At 42.3% G+C, this 18,374-nt stretch overlaps 2 protein-coding genes across 2 annotated transcripts in view; one reads left to right on the top strand and one right to left on the bottom strand.

The window, feature by feature from the left end:
- Positions 1–455: 455 nt before the first annotated feature.
- On the bottom strand, positions 456–4,955 carry ghsra (growth hormone secretagogue receptor a). Its single transcript, XM_020616608.1, has 2 exons — positions 3,112–4,955; positions 456–2,782 (listed from the first exon to the last, which is right to left on the bottom strand). Exons 1-2 carry the CDS (start codon positions 3,950–3,952, stop codon positions 2,469–2,471), a joined length of 1,155 nt encoding a protein of 384 aa, XP_020472264.1. The 5' UTR covers positions 3,953–4,955; the 3' UTR covers positions 456–2,468.
- Positions 4,956–7,349: 2,394 nt separating this feature from the next.
- Positions 7,350–18,374, top strand: part of pld1a (phospholipase D1a) — a 23,971-nt gene continuing 12,946 nt past the window's right edge. The window contains exons 1-6 of the mRNA XM_020616640.1: positions 7,350–7,529; positions 16,268–16,483; positions 17,089–17,258; positions 17,477–17,619; positions 17,714–17,825; positions 17,976–18,041. Coding sequence (XP_020472296.1) covers positions 16,300–16,483; positions 17,089–17,258; positions 17,477–17,619; positions 17,714–17,825; positions 17,976–18,041 — 675 coding nt within the window. The 5' untranslated portion in view covers positions 7,350–7,529; positions 16,268–16,299. The remainder of the gene's footprint in view (positions 7,530–16,267; positions 16,484–17,088; positions 17,259–17,476; positions 17,620–17,713; positions 17,826–17,975; positions 18,042–18,374) is intronic.

The following is an 18,374-nucleotide window of genomic DNA, read 5'->3' as shown; positions in this document are numbered from 1 at the left end:
TTCTGGATTTTATAATCATTTTGGTATCCTCTGCAGAGTATGCTCACATTTACACATTCTAATCTTTGTAACTTTCCACAGAAAATTTCAAGCCTCTGCTGAACACTCTGGTACCCGGGTTCACCTTAGAAGTGCTACAGGGTTCCTTTGAGCTTTGCTTGGTATGAGTCTGCTGTTACTGAAGCTGTGGGAAGTGACAGACTGGTTCTGTACCTTGTGGCTGCAAAAATATAATGCCAGCTGAGATGACAAAGAATGCATTGTTCTGTCTCTGTGTTAAGATTGCATTGTACCGACAGGTGTTCTACCCTGATGAGACTAACGTAATCTAATGTGGTATGGCGTGGTCGCATGGAGGAAATACTACAGGCCCTTTCAAAAGGCACCATGTGTCTAAGAAATAAGAAAGCAAAGAGGAAGTGAGTTTTCCCTTTTTACTTTTGCATGACTTTTATCATCAACAGATACATTTTCTAACAAGAGATATTCAGACATTTTCAAAAAAGAAAAAGCATGTCATGATGTCATTGTGTACAGTCAAACACATTCATCACCAAAGATGCATTTCTCAGAGCAAGGAGGCCTTGTTCTGAAATCCAGTGCAGACTGGTGGAGCCTGCTGTGGTGACCTGGACTGCTGAAACCACTGAGTGTGAGCATTACAAAGCATCTATTTACAAGTGAAAGCAAGCATAACACTCACTTTTAGACAGTTCACTGATGCTCTTTGTCCAAAAAAGGTACATGATCACACTTTACAAAATTTAATTTAGCTTATTTTTCCATCTGTTGCATCACCATATACACATTTAATGTAAAAGCTGTTTTAAAAACGTTCCTTTAGAACTTCGTTGTGACATTTTGTCATTTTGTGGCACCTTTGGCACATTTAGTGTTTTTTTTTTTTAATTTTTTTATTTCAGTTCACACACCAGCATGTGCTATATATTCACCCATGAAAATACTACTCTCACCTTCATTTGCAAATCACCAAGATATACTGTACATAATATAATTTACACTGTGCATGTTTGATTAACCACTGAAGAAGTTCGTCTGCCTGTTCATGCTGAACAGCTATGGGAGTGGGGAACAACTCATGCCAAAGATCACTGTGATCTACAACTAATACTCCAGGTTGACTGCGCCTTTACTTCTATGAATGTGTGAATGGTGAAAAACATTACTTCCCATCTGTTTTCATTACTTCCCAAGGTTTAACATACTGTGGTTTCAAGTACCATAGCAAATCAGACAACTGACAGAATGACAAATCTGCTGTTTTGTATGACTGGCTCCACACATTGGCATATTGTGCCCACGCAGATGCCATAAACAGAAAAGGCCCCGGACTGTATACAGTATTAAGGTTTAGATGATGATGTAGAAACTCAACACCATGTCAATGGTGCACAAGACTGATGTTGATTTTTATATAATACCAAGAATTGTTGTTTTATGCGCCAAACTGATCATTCTTAAATTTACTGCACTGTGTATGGGACCACTAAAAAAAAATCCAGTGTTGTCTTCTCAGAGCCTCTTCATGTACATCGTTTTTCTTGGATGATTTATTTTCCAGTAATTAGCATGAGGGCCGCAGCTTGAGTAACGTTGACAATTTATCAAAAATGAACAATAATGACACAAATGAAAGACTGAGTCTTGTAAATGTTTGCATTGTGTATCTTGTCTCTTGTATATGCTGTACATGACTACACAGGAACATCTTTTTCACACAGCATGGACTTTCCAAGCTACAGGGCACTGAGCATATCAATAATTCAATAATTAACAAAAGTAACTTTTACATTTTCACATTCAACTACATGAATGCATGACATCTGGCACACAATACACTCATACTCTCTCTCTCTCTCTCTCTCTCAGGCAAACACGCATTGACATAAACATACACAAGCATTGCACATCTGCCCCTCTTTACAGGGGTACAGAGCAGTGCCATAGGTTCTACAGTGCTTTCTTTGTCATCCAGAATATGAATACAATATAAGGCAATCGTAAATGTCTGATATTTATACATGTGTGTGTGTGTGGGCGTGCGTGCACGTGCTGTATGTTGTTGACATCTGGATCAGTATAAATGCACTTCAAGCCAGTGTGTATTTAACAACCCACCATGCTTTTCCAGTGTAGCTGAGCATGTTATATGAGTTGTTGGACAGCACTTGCTTAAATAATCCAACAAGAAAAAAGAACAGTTTGGGGAAAAATCGAAATTCTATTCATGCTTGTAGGAAAAGTGAATAGAGGCTTGTAGTATTTGTGACCCGCGCTTCTCTCATTCTCGGCTTCTAATATCAGTCAGACAAAGGCAAGTGCCGCGCTCTCAAGTACTGAATAGTTTTTCCTTGACAGGATCTAAATAACGGCCTTTTGAGGGCAGTATTTTCAACTTGTCATATATATCTTAAAAAGTTATATCAGAATCGTTGACAGTCGCATGTTTAGAAACTGACTGTAGACTCCGTCCAGCCGTTCGAGCCGTCTCCCTTCGTGGTGCTGGCTGTGCGACCCCGTGTCGCATGGATGTCTGTCAGGCCGAAGAGACGCGCTGCTGCGCCCCGGTATTTCCAGGACATGGTGTTATAGAGGATGGGGTTGATGGCGGCGCTCAGGTAAAAGAGAACCACCGACACCAAGCTGCAGTACTCCGACAACAACGAGAGCAGCGGGGACGGAGCGTCCAGAGACCGGAACTGCAGGTAGCGACCAACGTGGAAGGGCAACCAGCACAGGACAAAAGCCAGCACCACTACCACTGGAGGAAGGGGAGGAGGAAGAGGGGGGAAAGAGGAGCACGCAAAGAGGGGGATGAAGAGGAGGAAAAGGGGAGGGTGGTGCGGAGAGGGGAGAGGGGAAAGGGTTAGAGTAGCAAGTGGGTGCAGGCGTTGTTATGGATGAAGGGTACGGCAAACTAGTTTTACTAAATCTAGATGTAAACTTGTCTTCTGTTCATTATTATGACTATACAGTACATTAAATGCGTATGGTAAAACCCCTTGATTTACTCATTTGTCGATATCCATCCGTTTCTCTTTTGACAAATCAAACCCCATTGTGCGTAATTTGCGCGCTCTCCAAACTTACCCAGCATCTTGATGGTCTGTCTGTTGCTTTTGTCCCTGTGAGCCACACGGGAACTGATGTTTGTTTCTCGGTGTCTCTGCCACAGTCGACGGCCTATGAGGCTGTAGAGCACTGTGAGACAGAACACCGGCATGAAGAAAAAAACAGAACTCAACCACACCATGGCTCCCATCAGACCTGACTCAACAGCGTAGTGCGTCATCCTGCATTCCCGGGTGTCCCCGGCCTCCACGGAAAACCCAGTCTCATTCATTCCCAAACTGAAATTTGGTGGTCCCACGCTGTCCTGCTCCACTCCCACCATGGCAAATACAGGACCAGCACTCAATAGAGACACTGTCCAGAGTAAAAGAATGAGCGCGCGCACCCGCCTTTTGGTAACCAGGGCTTTGGCGCGTAGCGGGAAGCAGATAGCCAGATAGCGCTCCACTGACAGCGCGGTGATGCTCAGGATGGTGGAGTAGGTGCATGACTCTGACACGAACTGAAAGAGCTTGCAGAGCGCGTCACCAAAGCGCCAGGGCCTGTATCTCCACATGCGGTAGAGGTCCAGTGGCATACAGAGGAAAATGAGCAGATCGGATACAGCCATGCTACACAAGTATAGGTTGGTGGTGGTGCGCATATCTCGGTACTTGCTGACCACCAAAATTGTCATGACGTTCCCGGTCACTCCAACCAGAAACAGCAGTGTACAGGCGATAGTGATGACCATGAGGAGAGGGATTGAGTAGTAATTAAGGGGAGGCAGGGCAGGGTCAGCGCTGTCTGTGGCGTTGTGGGTCTCCTCCCAGCTGCAGTTATGGGAGAGGCAATCCGAATGATTGGGCCAAGAGGGCATGCTGTCCGCGCGGTTATTCACGGGGCCGCGCCTGGCCCTCACTGTTAAAGGCTCCCCGGGTCTGGGTATCCTCAAGCCCCTTGGCGTTGCCGTTTCCTGCCATCGTCACTGTCTGAGTTACGGAGGTAATGGCAAAGCGTAGCTGAGGCTGACAGACGTGCGTAAAGCCAAGGTCCTTGCGCTGGTTGCCACCAATCTCTGCTCAGACCAGAGGTAAAACAAGTCTTAATCACAATTCTGAGATCACAATGGATGGCTGAGATTCTCCGGGGCTCAGACAGTACTTCCCACAATATAACACAAAACTGGGCTATTTTAGGTCTATCCACATTGTCTACTTTACGTACAAGGCACATTCTGAAGTGCCCCAACAGTGTTTGTTGCTCAAAGTACTTTTCAAAAGAAAAGTAGGCGTGTTAGTTACATAATTTACATGCTTGCTGTTTGTAAGAGGTGTATTTCAATCAAAACAGATTCAGAATATAACTAAGCACATTCATATATTATCTAAAGATCAAAATAAAAAAATCTATCTTGAAGAAAATTCTCCTCCGCATCGTTTTTGTCTGTGATAGACACCAGGAGTTGAACATGAAACATACGCTCCTTTATGCTCCAAAGAGTCCTCAGGTGTTTCCATCACCAGCGGCGCGTCCCCGCATTTGCGCGTCAGACAAAAACAAAAGTGTGAAACAGGAGATTAGTTACCCAGGTCAGCATGCGATGATGAGTCAGAAGCAGCATCCTAACATTGCGGCAGCAGCAGCGTTGAGCATCTGTCTTGGAAAGGACACCTGAGCGGAAACTCAGCCAAACACAAATGGATAAAAAACAGCCACCGTGAAAACAAACACGGTGTGACTGAACGGAGGCAATTTTATCAAAGTCACAAGAACCACGAAGGAACGACGCATTTTGAACATAGTCATGAAAGCAGGTCTCTGGAGAGTACAAGTCAAATAAAGTAGATCTCTCCAAATCTGTTCTTCTAGTTACGGTGCATATCCAGTGTGTGGATTCATACTCACAGTGCGCAAAACAAGAGAGTGACACTGGGGGGTCTAGAGTGAGTCAGTGCTGCAACGCCACCTACTGATGTCAGGGATTAATGCCCATGTCAGTGCTAATGTGGCAAATGGTTGTGGTTACTCTCCTGCACTCCAGTCCAGCTTTTATGTTCATGTGGTTTCCAGTTTCTTTATACTGCTTGGCTGTGAATCATCTGTGCTGACTATAAAGGTCACTTGTTTAACTACTGTCTTACTTTCAGGGAGCTGTATAGTCCATTACTAAGATGCTTAATCATCAAGATTTTTTCCGGTTATAGGGAACAAGAAAAAAAAAAATCCTTAACTAGCTGGAGCTGTTCAGGTGCTGCAGTTTGATTTTACATGCTCTTGCTTTTCCCCAAAAGCTACACATGTTTTTATGGTTAAGGTAAGATGGTAAAAATCAGATGCTGGTCTTAACTCAGCTTTGACTAAGTGTGTAGTTACAGTACTGTGCTGTTGCTTTGTGGGGCTGCACTGGGCAGGAGCAAAATTAGCTGTGGCTGAAATCCTGCTATATCCATAATGTCAAATTTCACATGATTATATTTATATAATATTATGTTTAAAGAGCGAGGACTCATCAACATAGTAGCTTATTTTCTTAATGCATTTATTGACAGCTTACTGGAGGCCTCACTGGTGTAGCAAATGGCTCATTTAACAATAAGTACAAATCTCCCCACAGGTATAGTTGCAATAGTCCATGTTTCTGGTTTTATTGCATTCGTGTGATCCTCTTGCTTTAAATATTGTTATATCTCTGCCCTTTGCACTCTGTGGTTATGGTACCAACAGATGTCATTATGTTTATGGCCCCTGAAATATGCTGAAAGAGATAAATGAATGGAGAGAGCTAGAGTGATCAGAGTGGAAAGATCACGAACAGGACACTTGTCAGGACAGCCGTGTCTTTCACAGCCCCTGAGACCTTTTCATCACATCTGGTATGTAGCTGTTTGTGGTCATATGATGTGTACAGTATGTGCCCGGACTGTACTGTATGTGTGTATTTGTGTATGCTAGTGTGTATATGGGTGATTGGCCTTTATTGTTTTTTTAGCTTCAGGAAAAACAACCTATGGTTTGTATTGTGTAAACCACATTTCATCAAATCAAAATGTATTTATATAGCACTTTAAAAACAATATCTTGTGGACCAAAATTACTTTACATTATTACAATAAAACTAGGTTGTTATAAAAAATTAAAAGCAAAAAAAGCAAAAAAATCATGGGGGTGTGATCCAAACAACTGAGGTAATAATAGGCAAACAACCAGCTGATACAACAACTATTTACTCAGACAAAATGACAAAATTGGTCTGTTTCTGGGACAACAGGAGGTAATGACAGCATGGATATCTCCACTGAAATGTCATGGCTATCTTTAGTGATGAGTGGTTCTTTTTCCATTGATTGTTTTTGTGTGTGAGGTATATGAAACGGCAGTCTTCCCCATATATGTCAGCAGTACACCTTGTATCCAGTGCTTATAATACATTTACAATACCTCTTTAGTGTTTTAGTCCTATTTTTTCCTGTGGTTCATATGCATATGATTCAGGATTCAGGGGTGTGTACTGTCCTGGCCTGTTTCAGTGTTTTGGGTGTCATTTTGTGTGAGGTGTGGTAGTAGATTACAGGGTTAAGTCATAATGATACACTCATATTTGACAGCTGAGGGTGTGACTGTTTTCTGGCTGTGAAAAACACAGTGCCTCCTTTTATCCACAAGATGGAGGAAGAGATCTCTTTTCATTTCATACTGGGTTGTGGGTATGCATGGCTACCAGACTAATGAATGGTTTTGTGTGGTGTTGGATGACAGAAAATGGGGATAGATGAGAGCTCATGAACACACATTGTACATGTATGCACACATTTACACTAATGTGCAGGTAAACCAAATTAGCTTCTCTTTTTTCATAAACCCGTACTTCTTTTAAAAAAGTACAATGTTTTCACCATCTATACTTTAAGTATTTTAATGTTTTGTGCAATTAAATTCAGACTCAACACACATACATTCAAATGCACAGGCAGTCGGACATGATCAGAAAAACAGAAGTGGATAGACAGACACGCACATTGACACAGACAGATAAATATACAGGCACAAACCGACATGTTGGACAAAACAAGAGCAAAATAGAAAAAGGGATGTAGCAGTTTCGAATGGTGGGATGAAGGGCAGTGTCCATATTCCTCCTCAACATCTCTGGCTTTACAAAAGTCCAGCACTTTTTCGTCCAATGAGAAACGCCTGTGGGAGGAATCCTATTCTGTGATTGGCGTAGAGTTTCAGAGGCCCCGCCCTTCCTGAGGAGTTGGCGAGAGTTCACTGTGAGTTTTTCCTCAGCCACCTTCCAGAGTTCCAGAGCTAACTCCGTCCTGCTGTTGTTCACGTCTTTGTCTGTTCAGACAGAGAGTGTCTGAATGTGTTTTAGTATCATCACCCATTCACCGAAGCTAAGCGGATTTTGTGGAACCACCAACATGTGGACTGCACGTCCACAAACAGAGCAGGTTGGTAACGTCTCCTCTTCTTCTCCGTCTGTCTGTGTCTGCTCTGTGCTATTTGCGTCCATAGTCTTGGGGTGTGATGTGTACAGTACGGTGTCTCCTTGACACTCCTTGGTTCTGGGTTGTCAGTGGGATCATGTCGGGTATGCCATCATACTTCTGTGGGCTTGTATTATGTACCGTAGAAACGAGGAAGAAAGCTGAACACAGGTCTTGTCTTGTTGCACAGCAGATGTGAGTTTAACAAGAAGCTGCATCTTGTTTCTTGCTTCCTGACTATTCAGTGGTGAAATGACACCCTGGTGTGATAGTTAGTTGTTTCAGCTGGAATGTCATGAGAAGGCTGCAGATGTTGCTTCTCCACATCTGTCTCCTTTCCTCTCTTCCTCTGCTGTCTTTCCCACTGGTACACCTGATCTTCACCTCTGGCATTCATATGTGTCACCACATATAGAGAAGGAAAACTAAACTGACTTAATTGGAATAATTTAAATAAAGTTATTCCTGCCTCTGGCTGTGTGTGTTTAACTGTATCCGGCTGTTTTGTCAAGCATATCAATCGTGGATGTGGACAGTAGGACAATGGAAGAGCTGAAGAATTTTAGCTCACAACCACCTACTGTTCTTTTCATGGTTATGTAACAAGAGTTACCTTACTGCAGATTTCTTCTTCTTCTTCTATGGAAAGATCTGAAATATTTTCTGTGCTGGTAGCCTCATTTAGTACTGTACATTTATTCCAGATGTGCTAAGGGTGAGCGCCTGTTTTGATTTTTCTCCCGTAGTCACAGAAGTGGTCATTAAGTGTAGGATGAACAACAGCAAAGTGACTGTGCTGCTTTCAGTGGCTCTCTGTGCATCATAACGCTGTGGTGTCGAATAGAACAGAGGCTGATCAGATACACGATAGAAGTGATTTTATTTACATGAAGAACAATGTCACTGTGACATTTGGCACTTACACCCGGTCAAGGACAAACAGCTGACAACATTTTCTTGCAAACTTGAACTCACTCAGATACCACAAATAATATTTGACCCCTTATCAGTAGCGATGTCTAGCCATGAGGATACTGTAGTACTTGTTTGATTTGTCCAAATTCTAAAATAGGTAAACGTCTTCACGGGGTGGTGCTGTAGCGGTTGAATGTTTAAATTTAATATAGTTTTATTTCTTTCAGTTTGATTTTATCGGGATGCTAGCAGAAATTTAAGGAGCAGGCATCTGAGAAAATCAAACTGAAATGTTCATGGCTAGACAGCGACAGAGGTGGAGATTTGGACGAACTGACCCTTTAAATCAGGAGCATGATTCTCTATAGTTTCTGTAAAGCTACTGTAATAATGGTGAGTCAGAGTCACTCCAGCGGTCTGTACCCAGCTTACAGTTTGGTCATTTCCAGGCTCAGACTTGGCCGGCTTGTGGCTGAAACAGGGAGAGAGCAGTTCCCTCGCTCCTGTAGTACAATGATGCCTTGTGTTATGGCCAGCAGATCGCCACTCTGGTGATGATGACAATTGCTCCCTCTCTTTTTCTGGCATCTACTGTATGTCTTGCTTTCTTGCCTCTCTGACCATCCCTATCCCCCCATCCATGGTGTGAAGGATTAGATAATAGGCAGCTTTAGTGTGGGCAGAGAAAGAGAGGTGTCACAGGCCTCTCTCATTGCTTCTCTCTGCCCTCCTCCCTTCATCTTCTCTCTCTCTCTCTCTCTCTCTGTACCATCTGCGCCATGAGGAGACTGGCACCACACAATCTGTAAATGCCAAGCTATGAATTTATGTTGTTTTTATCATACTGTACACAGTATGTGTGAGTGAGTGTGTCTATTATGCAAAGATCATGTTCATGTGGCATCTTTAAGATGACTTCAAATCATTTGCTGTGCTTGACACGGTGCTTTTTAAATGCCAAGCTTGTTATCACGCTCCAGGAATGGATGATGCGTCTGATATGATACCTGTTTTTCCTAGCGCTTCATGGGTAATTAGTGACAGCTCCTCTGCTGATGTTGACATAGGTGTTCGGTCCGCCTCCGGTATTCTCTTCAATAATTGGACACTTCAAGCACGTATTGCAAGCAAACCTAGAGCAGAGGGACAGAAGTGGGCGTATAGGCAGATGTGACTGGTCGAGGTTATTGCACATGCATTTTAATAAAAGAAGCAGCTGTGACAGAGTTTTGTCGCTGATTAAGAAGTCTGGGTCAGAGCAGTTATGACAGTATTGCTTAAAATAAGCTGTCACTTCACTGGTGTGGTCATTGTTGATCATTCTTGCTAACTAATCATGTGTCCCATCTTTTCATTGCGGGTCAAACTCCATATACAGTATTCTGATATTTTGTGATATTCGTTTTTACCGTGACTCATTCATTTGAAACAATCTGCATTTCACTGTGGTCAGGTGAGGATCACTGAATGCCCATGCACCGTGGTATGCTGTTGCTCTGACTCCACGGAGTCTCAGTTAGCTATAGAACTGTGCTGGAAATATTGTACCATCACGTAACATTCTCTGTGCACGGCCAAGTTTTGTCATGAATATACTGTACAGTAGCTGCGTGTTAAACTCTACTGTCCAGTTGTTAGAAAACTGTGCTCTGCAGGCAAACTTAACATTTTCACTTGATTGAAATGTGGCAAAGGAGACTCGGTGTTAAGGGGCTAAGAGCTTAAGAGCTGGATTTCCTACAGTTATAGTCTACTATATCTCCAGACACTTCAGCCATAAAGCAGCAGGGGAAAATCATTATCCTTAGAGTAATGGAAATATAAACTTTCTCCACTGGGCTCTGGGTGAAGGAAACACTTTCATTTTCTGTTTCTCAGCTCAATACGCTCAAGATTTAGTTGAGGGCACGTGACGTGATCACATCTCCCAACAGCAGGCATGACAGGGCAAGCTCCCACCTAAAAGGTTGAAGTGAAGAAGACAGAACCTCTTTCCCAGACTAGATCAGCCTGCTGACAAATCAGTGCTTGTGTTTGTGGAAGAGATTTTAGTGGTACACGAGTACAAGGTCCGCCCTTGTGAGCTGCTCTCTATTGTATAAGCACAACGACGCTCCTCGTATTTTTTATGGAATAATGCCATTATGACTTACAATAATGAATCCTTGTTGTTTGAAAACTGGTTTAACTAGAACATTGTACTTGTAAAGCAGCTGTTTAACTGTGATGGAGTTCTATTGTCATATGAGCTCTTCATAGCTAAGTACAAGGGTCCTGTCTTCATATGAGCACTTCATAGCTAAGTACAAGGTTCCTGTCTCCCAGCATGATACTGTTACTATATCAGTTTAGATATGGCTGTTAATGGCACTTCTGTCTCTGATAAAAGATTCAACAACATCTTTATAAGAAACTCCTTCATTCCAAGGACAACAACAGCTGTTAAACATAAATGGACACACCAGACTCTTGGTGGAAGAACATGGAACGCTGTTTTTACTTTGCCCTACAAATTTGTCTTGTCCAACAAAACTAAAGAACTTTCCTTTAAAATCTTACATACATTTTACCCATTAAACTCCATTATTTGTAAATACATTCTAACATAGAATTAATAATCCTTTTGTAACAACGAGCTAGAAACTCTAGAGCATCTTTTTTTTTCAATGTGCACATGTGACAGTATTTTGGACTGACTTTTTGTTTTGATCTCAGAAATGATCTTGGTAATGAAACTGTACTTAAAGATATGACATATTATTCATCTTTGACAAGCCCCGTTTCTCTAGCAATCAAAAATGTATTATTAATCTGTTCATTATTTTGGCCAAATTCTTCATTCACAAACGAATCAAAACCGTTGACCTCCTCAGATGTTTTAATCTTTTATCAGAATAGTCTCACCTCTTTGTTCTCACTTGTTTGGTTCTGTGATTCGCTCTCACTTTGTTTTTTTATGCCTCCTGTTGTCCTCTAAATGCACACTGTTATATAGTTGTTGCAACAATTTGTATTGAAAAATCTTGTATTGATTTGTGTTGTTGATTAATAAAAACATTGGGGGGAAAAAGTACAGCTACTTCCTGTCTAAGCAGCAACAGCTACACAATGTATGGGATGCTTTTGTTGTTGTCGTTGGGGTACACGTGGTTACAGCGGTTGTCTCCCTTCCCATTTGTCCTTAGTGCTACAACTGCCCTGCTGCAGTTACACAAGCTGGAGCATGTCTCATCTTATTTTAAACCCCATGAGGCAGGTGTTTTATATTCTAATAAATCCCATGAGGGTGGACTCAAACAAATTAGAAAGTGAAATGCAACATGGCCGACCACTGGGGGTGCACACCGAGCTAAAATGTTCGCACTTTGCCCTACTTACATGAATGGGTGTGAGAGATGAATGAATAAACGGGCTGAGAGTTCAATACAGTATTGATTGTGGATTAACCAGATGCAACTTAGAGTAATTATTAAACTTTAAATTCAATAATTATATTAATATTAAACTTAGTTTAGCATAGCACAAAGACTGCTTTGTCTCGTGGTTGCAAAATCCACCTACGGGCACCTGTGAAAATCATTAATGTGCACATTCTGTTCTGTCCGTTAAAATAGCCCTGAACACAGTTTGAAAGTACATTTCCTCAAATATTTGTCCCTTTTGTACTTGAGTGCTTCCATTTCCCTGTAGGACACACCTTTATCCCAGAAAGCTGTACTTAAAATTAGTGTTGCATATCACACCCCCAGCAGTGGTTCTCATTAAAGTTATGATGCTTGGTCCCAGCATGACCAGTGTAGCAATATGTTTTTAATGGCTTCGTGGAGAACAGTGGCAAACTATATTTTTCCATGAGTCACATCTTGAGAAGACTGACGAGTCCCCACTTTTATACTTTGGTTCCCTCTCTGCCAAAGTCAGCTGAACCTCCACACTCCTTCTCCCACTCAGCTTTCTTTCATTCGTTCATCTCTGAATTCACAGCCTGTTGATTCCAACTAACTGACATTTAAGGAGGATGCTAGCACACGAAGGGAGAGGCAGACACTCTTAGCTGCTCTTGTTATTTATACAGTACATAAACAGCTCGCTGCCTGATACAACTATTGCCATGACAACAGGACAGGAAGCAGGAAGCAGGCAGTGTTCCATCAGAATGGAGCAGAGAGATAACTCCTGTTAACCTCTAGCTCCATTACATTCTCATCTTCTCTCTGCTCTCTCCCGTCAGATTACATGGATACAATTTGTGCATGTGTGTGTGACACTGGAGTCAACACTTTAAACCACATGCAGCACCCCAGGTCTCTCCACTGTTAACCTCTGTGTGGGTCCAGCCTGCGGTGGGTCATGAATATTAGCAGGGAGATACTTGCACTGTCACAAATGCGAAGATCGAACAGAGTTCAAACAACGGGCCTTATTGAATTTAATGGCGTTGCTGCATTGTATGAAAGGAGTAACACCTGCACACTGATGCTAAGTCACACAATCTATTCCAAGATGTTTCCTCCCTAGTCAGATCTTCATCGGGCCAAAATTTTAATATTCTCTTCTCTCTAAGTCATTACACCTTTTCCACTGATGTATCTTATGACCAGATATGAATGAATTTCCAATAATCAAAACAAAAGATATTGTTGCTTTACCTTAGTTCTAGGAATTAGTTTTGCTGTTATACTTATGACGACGGCACCATGGCTGCATGATGTTTGATGACCTGTAGGTTTCATGTGTTCACCGCCATCAGTGGGCAGAACTGTACACTCTGTACACTCTGTGTACCTGTGTACATGGACACACTTCAACGTTACTCAGCTGTTTCTTAGCCGCGCCGCTGTCCTTCTGTACACAGTGTGACCAAGCAGAGGGACTTATTTAGAGTCAGTGCTGACTCAGCAACAGGCAAACTTTGCTGGCTGTGTTTAGGTAAAAATAATGGTTTTGGAACATGCGCTGCACAGTCATGCATAGTCTTACATGTTTACTGTGCACAATAGCTACAGTTCAGTTCATTTAAGATGAAACCGTTTTTACAGTGATAAAGGGAACTGAAGCTTGTTCTGTTGCAGATGTGTTTAAAAAAAACCCCTTAGTGCTGAAAACATAAAGACAATTCAGTCAGTTTGTTCCTTGTTATTAACCCTGTTGATCACGATTTAGAGACAGACAACCTAATTAATTTTCATTAAATGAAACAGTCTAAATCCCCATGTAACCATCCTTATTCATGAAAAACAACAGACTGAGAAAAAAAAATGAATGAATGAATGAATGAAAAGACTAAGTGGCTTCACGGGGACAAGTGGAAGCAGACGGACACGGAGTCACAGCAGGAAACCGGTGACTGCCGGTACTCTTCTGAGTGCGAGCGTGTTGGATCTTGCTCAGCGGTGTGGGAATGTTTACTGTCGAGCCTTTATCTGTTGGTCTATGTGCTCTGGTGTTATTTACTTGTTACAAACATTTTTAGCTCCCAACGGAGGAATTTCACACTTTGCAGGGAGGGAAGTACATTTCATCTTCTTACTTAATCGACTGTGGGAAATGTTAAATATAGACATTCCTGGCAGCTTAAATGAAACTAGTAGGTGAAAGGTCCTCACTTGTAAACCTACTGTAGGTGAGTCTTAGGAGTGTTAGTCTCTTTTCCTGTCAGTGACGGCGAGGAAACAGCGTATTGCTGTGTTGTTCCTGCCCCGACTTGCTTCAGAGAAAACGCTGTAGAAATCTGATTAATCACAGAAAAGTCATCATCTGGTTCTGCTCCACCCTGTTAACCTTAAGACTAATAAAAAACAAAGACACCCTCTTTTTTTCCTGCTTGCTGTTTTGGAACTGTGACTTACAGTAATGCTTAATTAATGAATTAGTTCAATTACATTGCACTAAACAATTTTATTTTGTATATACTCTATCTGAATAAACCTTTTTAACTAACAGGCCATGTTACTGTTCACTGGAGTAAGGCTAATTATGAACCGTGATGTACAACAATAATCACACAAAACCTTTTTCTGCTGAGTTAGCAGCTCCCTCTTCTTTGCTTTCTCCCTTTCTCCTCTTGACTGATTCTCTTCTTCTTCCTTTTTGTTTTTTTCTCTCTGGAAAGTGTCCTGCAAGGTGAAATGTTGAAGATTTAAAATGCAATTGACTGTGGACTTGTCAGTAGTCTGCCTGTCCTGTCTTAGGAATGCAGGCTTTTACAGATGACTGCCCTTGGAGCAGTGCTGTAACAAAGGCATGAGAGGTTCCATTTTTCACAGGATCTCGGCTTCTCAGGCGGTGTTTTGACTTTATGTGCAGTATACTTGGTGCATCCTGTCTAGTCTTTTATCATGCATGAGCATGATGACTGTATAGGTGTTGGTGCATGTACGTTTTAAAATGTATATAGGGGTGTATGGCTGATTCTAGGGTAAGCTCCTGTCGGTGCAGTGGGTATGTGAAGTAATACAGTATGTGGCAAGGCTGTCGCAGTCGAGATGTTTTCAAACCTCAGTCAAAGAGAAATGCCACTGTAGGTTTGGAGAGTGCAGAGACTTTACTGATGAGAATGTTTATTGTCAACTGGATCTCACTTCCCGCCCATCATGAGGCGCTTATCAGCAAGGCTTGTAGGTCACTGCTGCTCTGGTGAAGCTGGGGTGATACTGTGCAGATAACAGGAGTGAATGCATATGGAATAATAACTTGTATTAGAATAGTAACTTGTCATAATGTACATGTCGATGATACAGTGTTTAGTCATTAAATAGATGATCATACATCTGACATGGAGAGGTTTTTTTATGTCATTACATCATATGTGTCATCTATGAACAAGTGAATTCTACTCTGGCAGGTTGTTTGTCATTAACTGGATTTAAGTAGCTTAGCGCTTATGAGTGGGTGCCTCTGAAGTCACAAAGTGCAGCGATAACAGGCGCGTGTTTCACGCGCCTGTTATCGCGAGGTGAAAGAGTGAGTTAAGTGTTGGGTGTTCCTGAGTTCTGTGATGTTAAAGGGCCCATGGCTGCTCATTTTGCTCATTTCTAGCCATTTAATGTTTAACCTTGGGTACCAGTAGATCAACTTTACATCCACCATAACTCCAAATAGTCTGTAATCATTTCACAATGATACAACCAGAGACCCTCTTCCTAAAAACAAGAGGATAGTTCATGAACACAGTGTTGTGTGAACAGCAGAACCTACTGCAACAGCATTAATTAACCAGCAACACATCACATGTGGCGGACACACTGGCATCAAGCAAGCTCACATGAATGCGCAACTGCCTGGAGAGTATGACCATTCAGGGAAATCCTTACTTATACGTATTAATTTGTCACTTATTTGCACATTTGTTGTTGCTGGTGCTTAGCCGTAACGTTGAGCTTGGATGAGGTTACATTTGGGGTTATGAAATACGCAACAACATTTTTGTTCAGCATCTTTTTTTCAGTTGTCTTTAAGCAAAAAGAGTTTCATTTGGGATGTTTTCATACTGGTGCTGCCACATGTGGCCTTTGATACCTGTTACTGCTGTGTCTACAGTGCTGTTTGTGTTTGTTAAACAGTGTCCGTGCTCGTGGTCACTGTGGCGCTCAGGGTCTTGTGTAACAAGTCATGATCAGTATGATTATTAAAAGGTCAGAAGTTAAATGTGGGAGTGTTTGTACACTAATGAAACAGTCATATCACTGACTACATGGGCAACGACAGGCAACGAGTTTATTCCCTATCAGATGACTACAGTGTCATTAAGTAGTTTTGATTTCAGACTCCTCTCTCCTGTCCTCTAGGCGTGCCCTGCTCTGGGGGCTGATTGCTAAACATGCCAGGTAAGGCTCCTCCAACAACCAGCAGCCTGAACCTGGTGAGCTCTGAAGTGTTTGACACCACAGTGACCCCGGACGTACATGACGGTATCAAGATGACCGAGCTCGTGGAGAACCTGGACACCAGAGAGCTGGACATGGAGGAGGGGGAGGACCCTGACTTTGATGGAAGCTACTTAGGTGTGTGTGTGTCTGTGTATTTTTTCTGTCTGCTTCAAGTAGTATGATAATTTCTCCTAAGAGCGACATGATGCCTAAAAGAAAATCTAACGGTAAACAAAAGCAGTAACCCTGAGTAATACAAACACAGTGTAGCTGTGATCTACAATAAACCTAAAGAATTCCTGGCAAACCATTCAGAAGCAATTAAAACAGAACAAAACAGCCATTATTCTAGTGATATCTATAGCAACTTTTCAGACTGAAGTAGATTCATCATCTATAAGTGAGGGAAGGGTTATGACCATATGGTAACTGGACTAAAAAGAGCATATCTTAATCAAATGCATTGAGCTTCCCAACTGGAATCTAACATTTCAAAAACATGAGGGTGATTTTTTTTTTTTCCTTTTCATAATTTAGATCTCACAAACGTTACCAGAGAATAAACCGAAACATTTGACCCAATGCTGCAAACTAGCAAAGCATAAGAATGTTGGAACAAAGGCTGACTTTTCAGTGAGGCAGCCTCCTCGCTCCTAAGCATCCTGAACAACTCCTACATGCACAAACAGAAGAACCACACTAACCGCCCGCCTCTCTCCCGCTTCCTCTCTCCCTCCTAGGGGATTGTCGTATCCCATTTTCAGCGGTATATGCCACAGTGGGCTTTAAGGAGGCCACTGCTAAGGTCTACCTCCCCACTGTGCCCATTACAGCCCGGATCCTGGAGGTGGAAAGATTCACCACTGCTCAGGACCGCTTCAACCTGTCGCACCACAGGAGTGTGAACAAGGTGCTGCACACACATGTACACTCACACAAACAGTACAGAGGCCTCAGTCTTGCATCAGGAAAAACTATATATCCTAAAGTTTTTTTTGCTTCTAAAACAACAATTTACTACTCAAATAATTCTAACCACAGTGTTTTATATAATATCTTCAAACACCCTCACTGCCACCCTTCTGCATGTTGCTGTTGTGTTGTGTGTGTGTGTGTGTGTGTGAGAAGTCTCTGCCAGCAGTGTTTAGGATTGAGCTAAAGCATGGCGAGTTTACCTGGGTGATAAAAAGGAAGGAGAAACATTTCATGGAGCTACACAGTGAGTTGAGGACGTACAAGACCTTAATGAGAATACCGCTGCCGTCACGCAGGTTGGTCTCACCTGCACACACAGGAGGACTTGTTGAAGGACAGGTGCTCTCTTCAGATAGCACCTGAAGTCATTTCTTCTGTTCTCTGTCTCAGCCACACAGTGAGGAGGAGGACGGTGAGGAAGAGCGAGGTGAGGGAGATGCCCTCCCTGCCAAGGGGAGGAGGAGATGAACTGGTGCGAGACGAGCAGGTCTCCAGCAGGAAGGTTGGTCACAGCTGCAGTGTGGCAAGGAGCTCGTAAATGCTTGGCAGCACATGTATCCTCTAACACACTCTCTGATTGTGTGCGTGCATATTGCTGTTTATATGCACGGATGTTGTCATTAAAATGCTCACAGTGTATCTGTTTCTACAGAGACAATTAGAAGACTATCTGAACAAGCTGCTGAAGATGGCCATGTACCGCAAATATCACCACACTGTGAGTAGTCGTACTGAACATCGCAAGCACTGGCACTTGACAGCTGTGTGTATTATAGCTTTCTCTAAGCCAAATGTGTCATGTCACCTACTGTAAATACCTGGCATGCAAATATATAAAAGCTAATATAATCACCAAGGTTTTTTTCTGTATTGTACTGAATCGCGCTCTACCCTTATGGTGGAGCATAGAGTGTTGGCACAGATCATTAATGTGTTAACCGTGTTTCAGCTCTTTTAAACTGCTCATGTGAGCCAAAGGCCTCATGTTGATGAAATGCACCACATAAAAATACCAAACATGTAGAGGATGCTACTCATGTTATCGCTGCCA

This window comes from Monopterus albus, unplaced genomic scaffold, assembly GCF_001952655.1.
Source record: "Monopterus albus unplaced genomic scaffold, M_albus_1.0 scaffold176.1, whole genome shotgun sequence".
Classification (NCBI taxonomy): domain Eukaryota; kingdom Metazoa; phylum Chordata; class Actinopteri; order Synbranchiformes; family Synbranchidae; genus Monopterus; species Monopterus albus.
This window is presented reverse-complemented; position numbering and strand designations above follow the sequence as displayed.

Coding starts and splice junctions, on each gene's coding strand:
- ghsra (XM_020616608.1), bottom strand. CDS start 3,952: ATGCCCTCTTGGCCCAATCATTCGGATTGCCTCTCCCATAACTGCAGC. Junction 2,783..3,111: donor ACAGACCATCAAGATGCTGG/GTAAGTTTGGAG, acceptor CCCTTCCTCCAG/TGGTAGTGGTGCTGGCTTTT.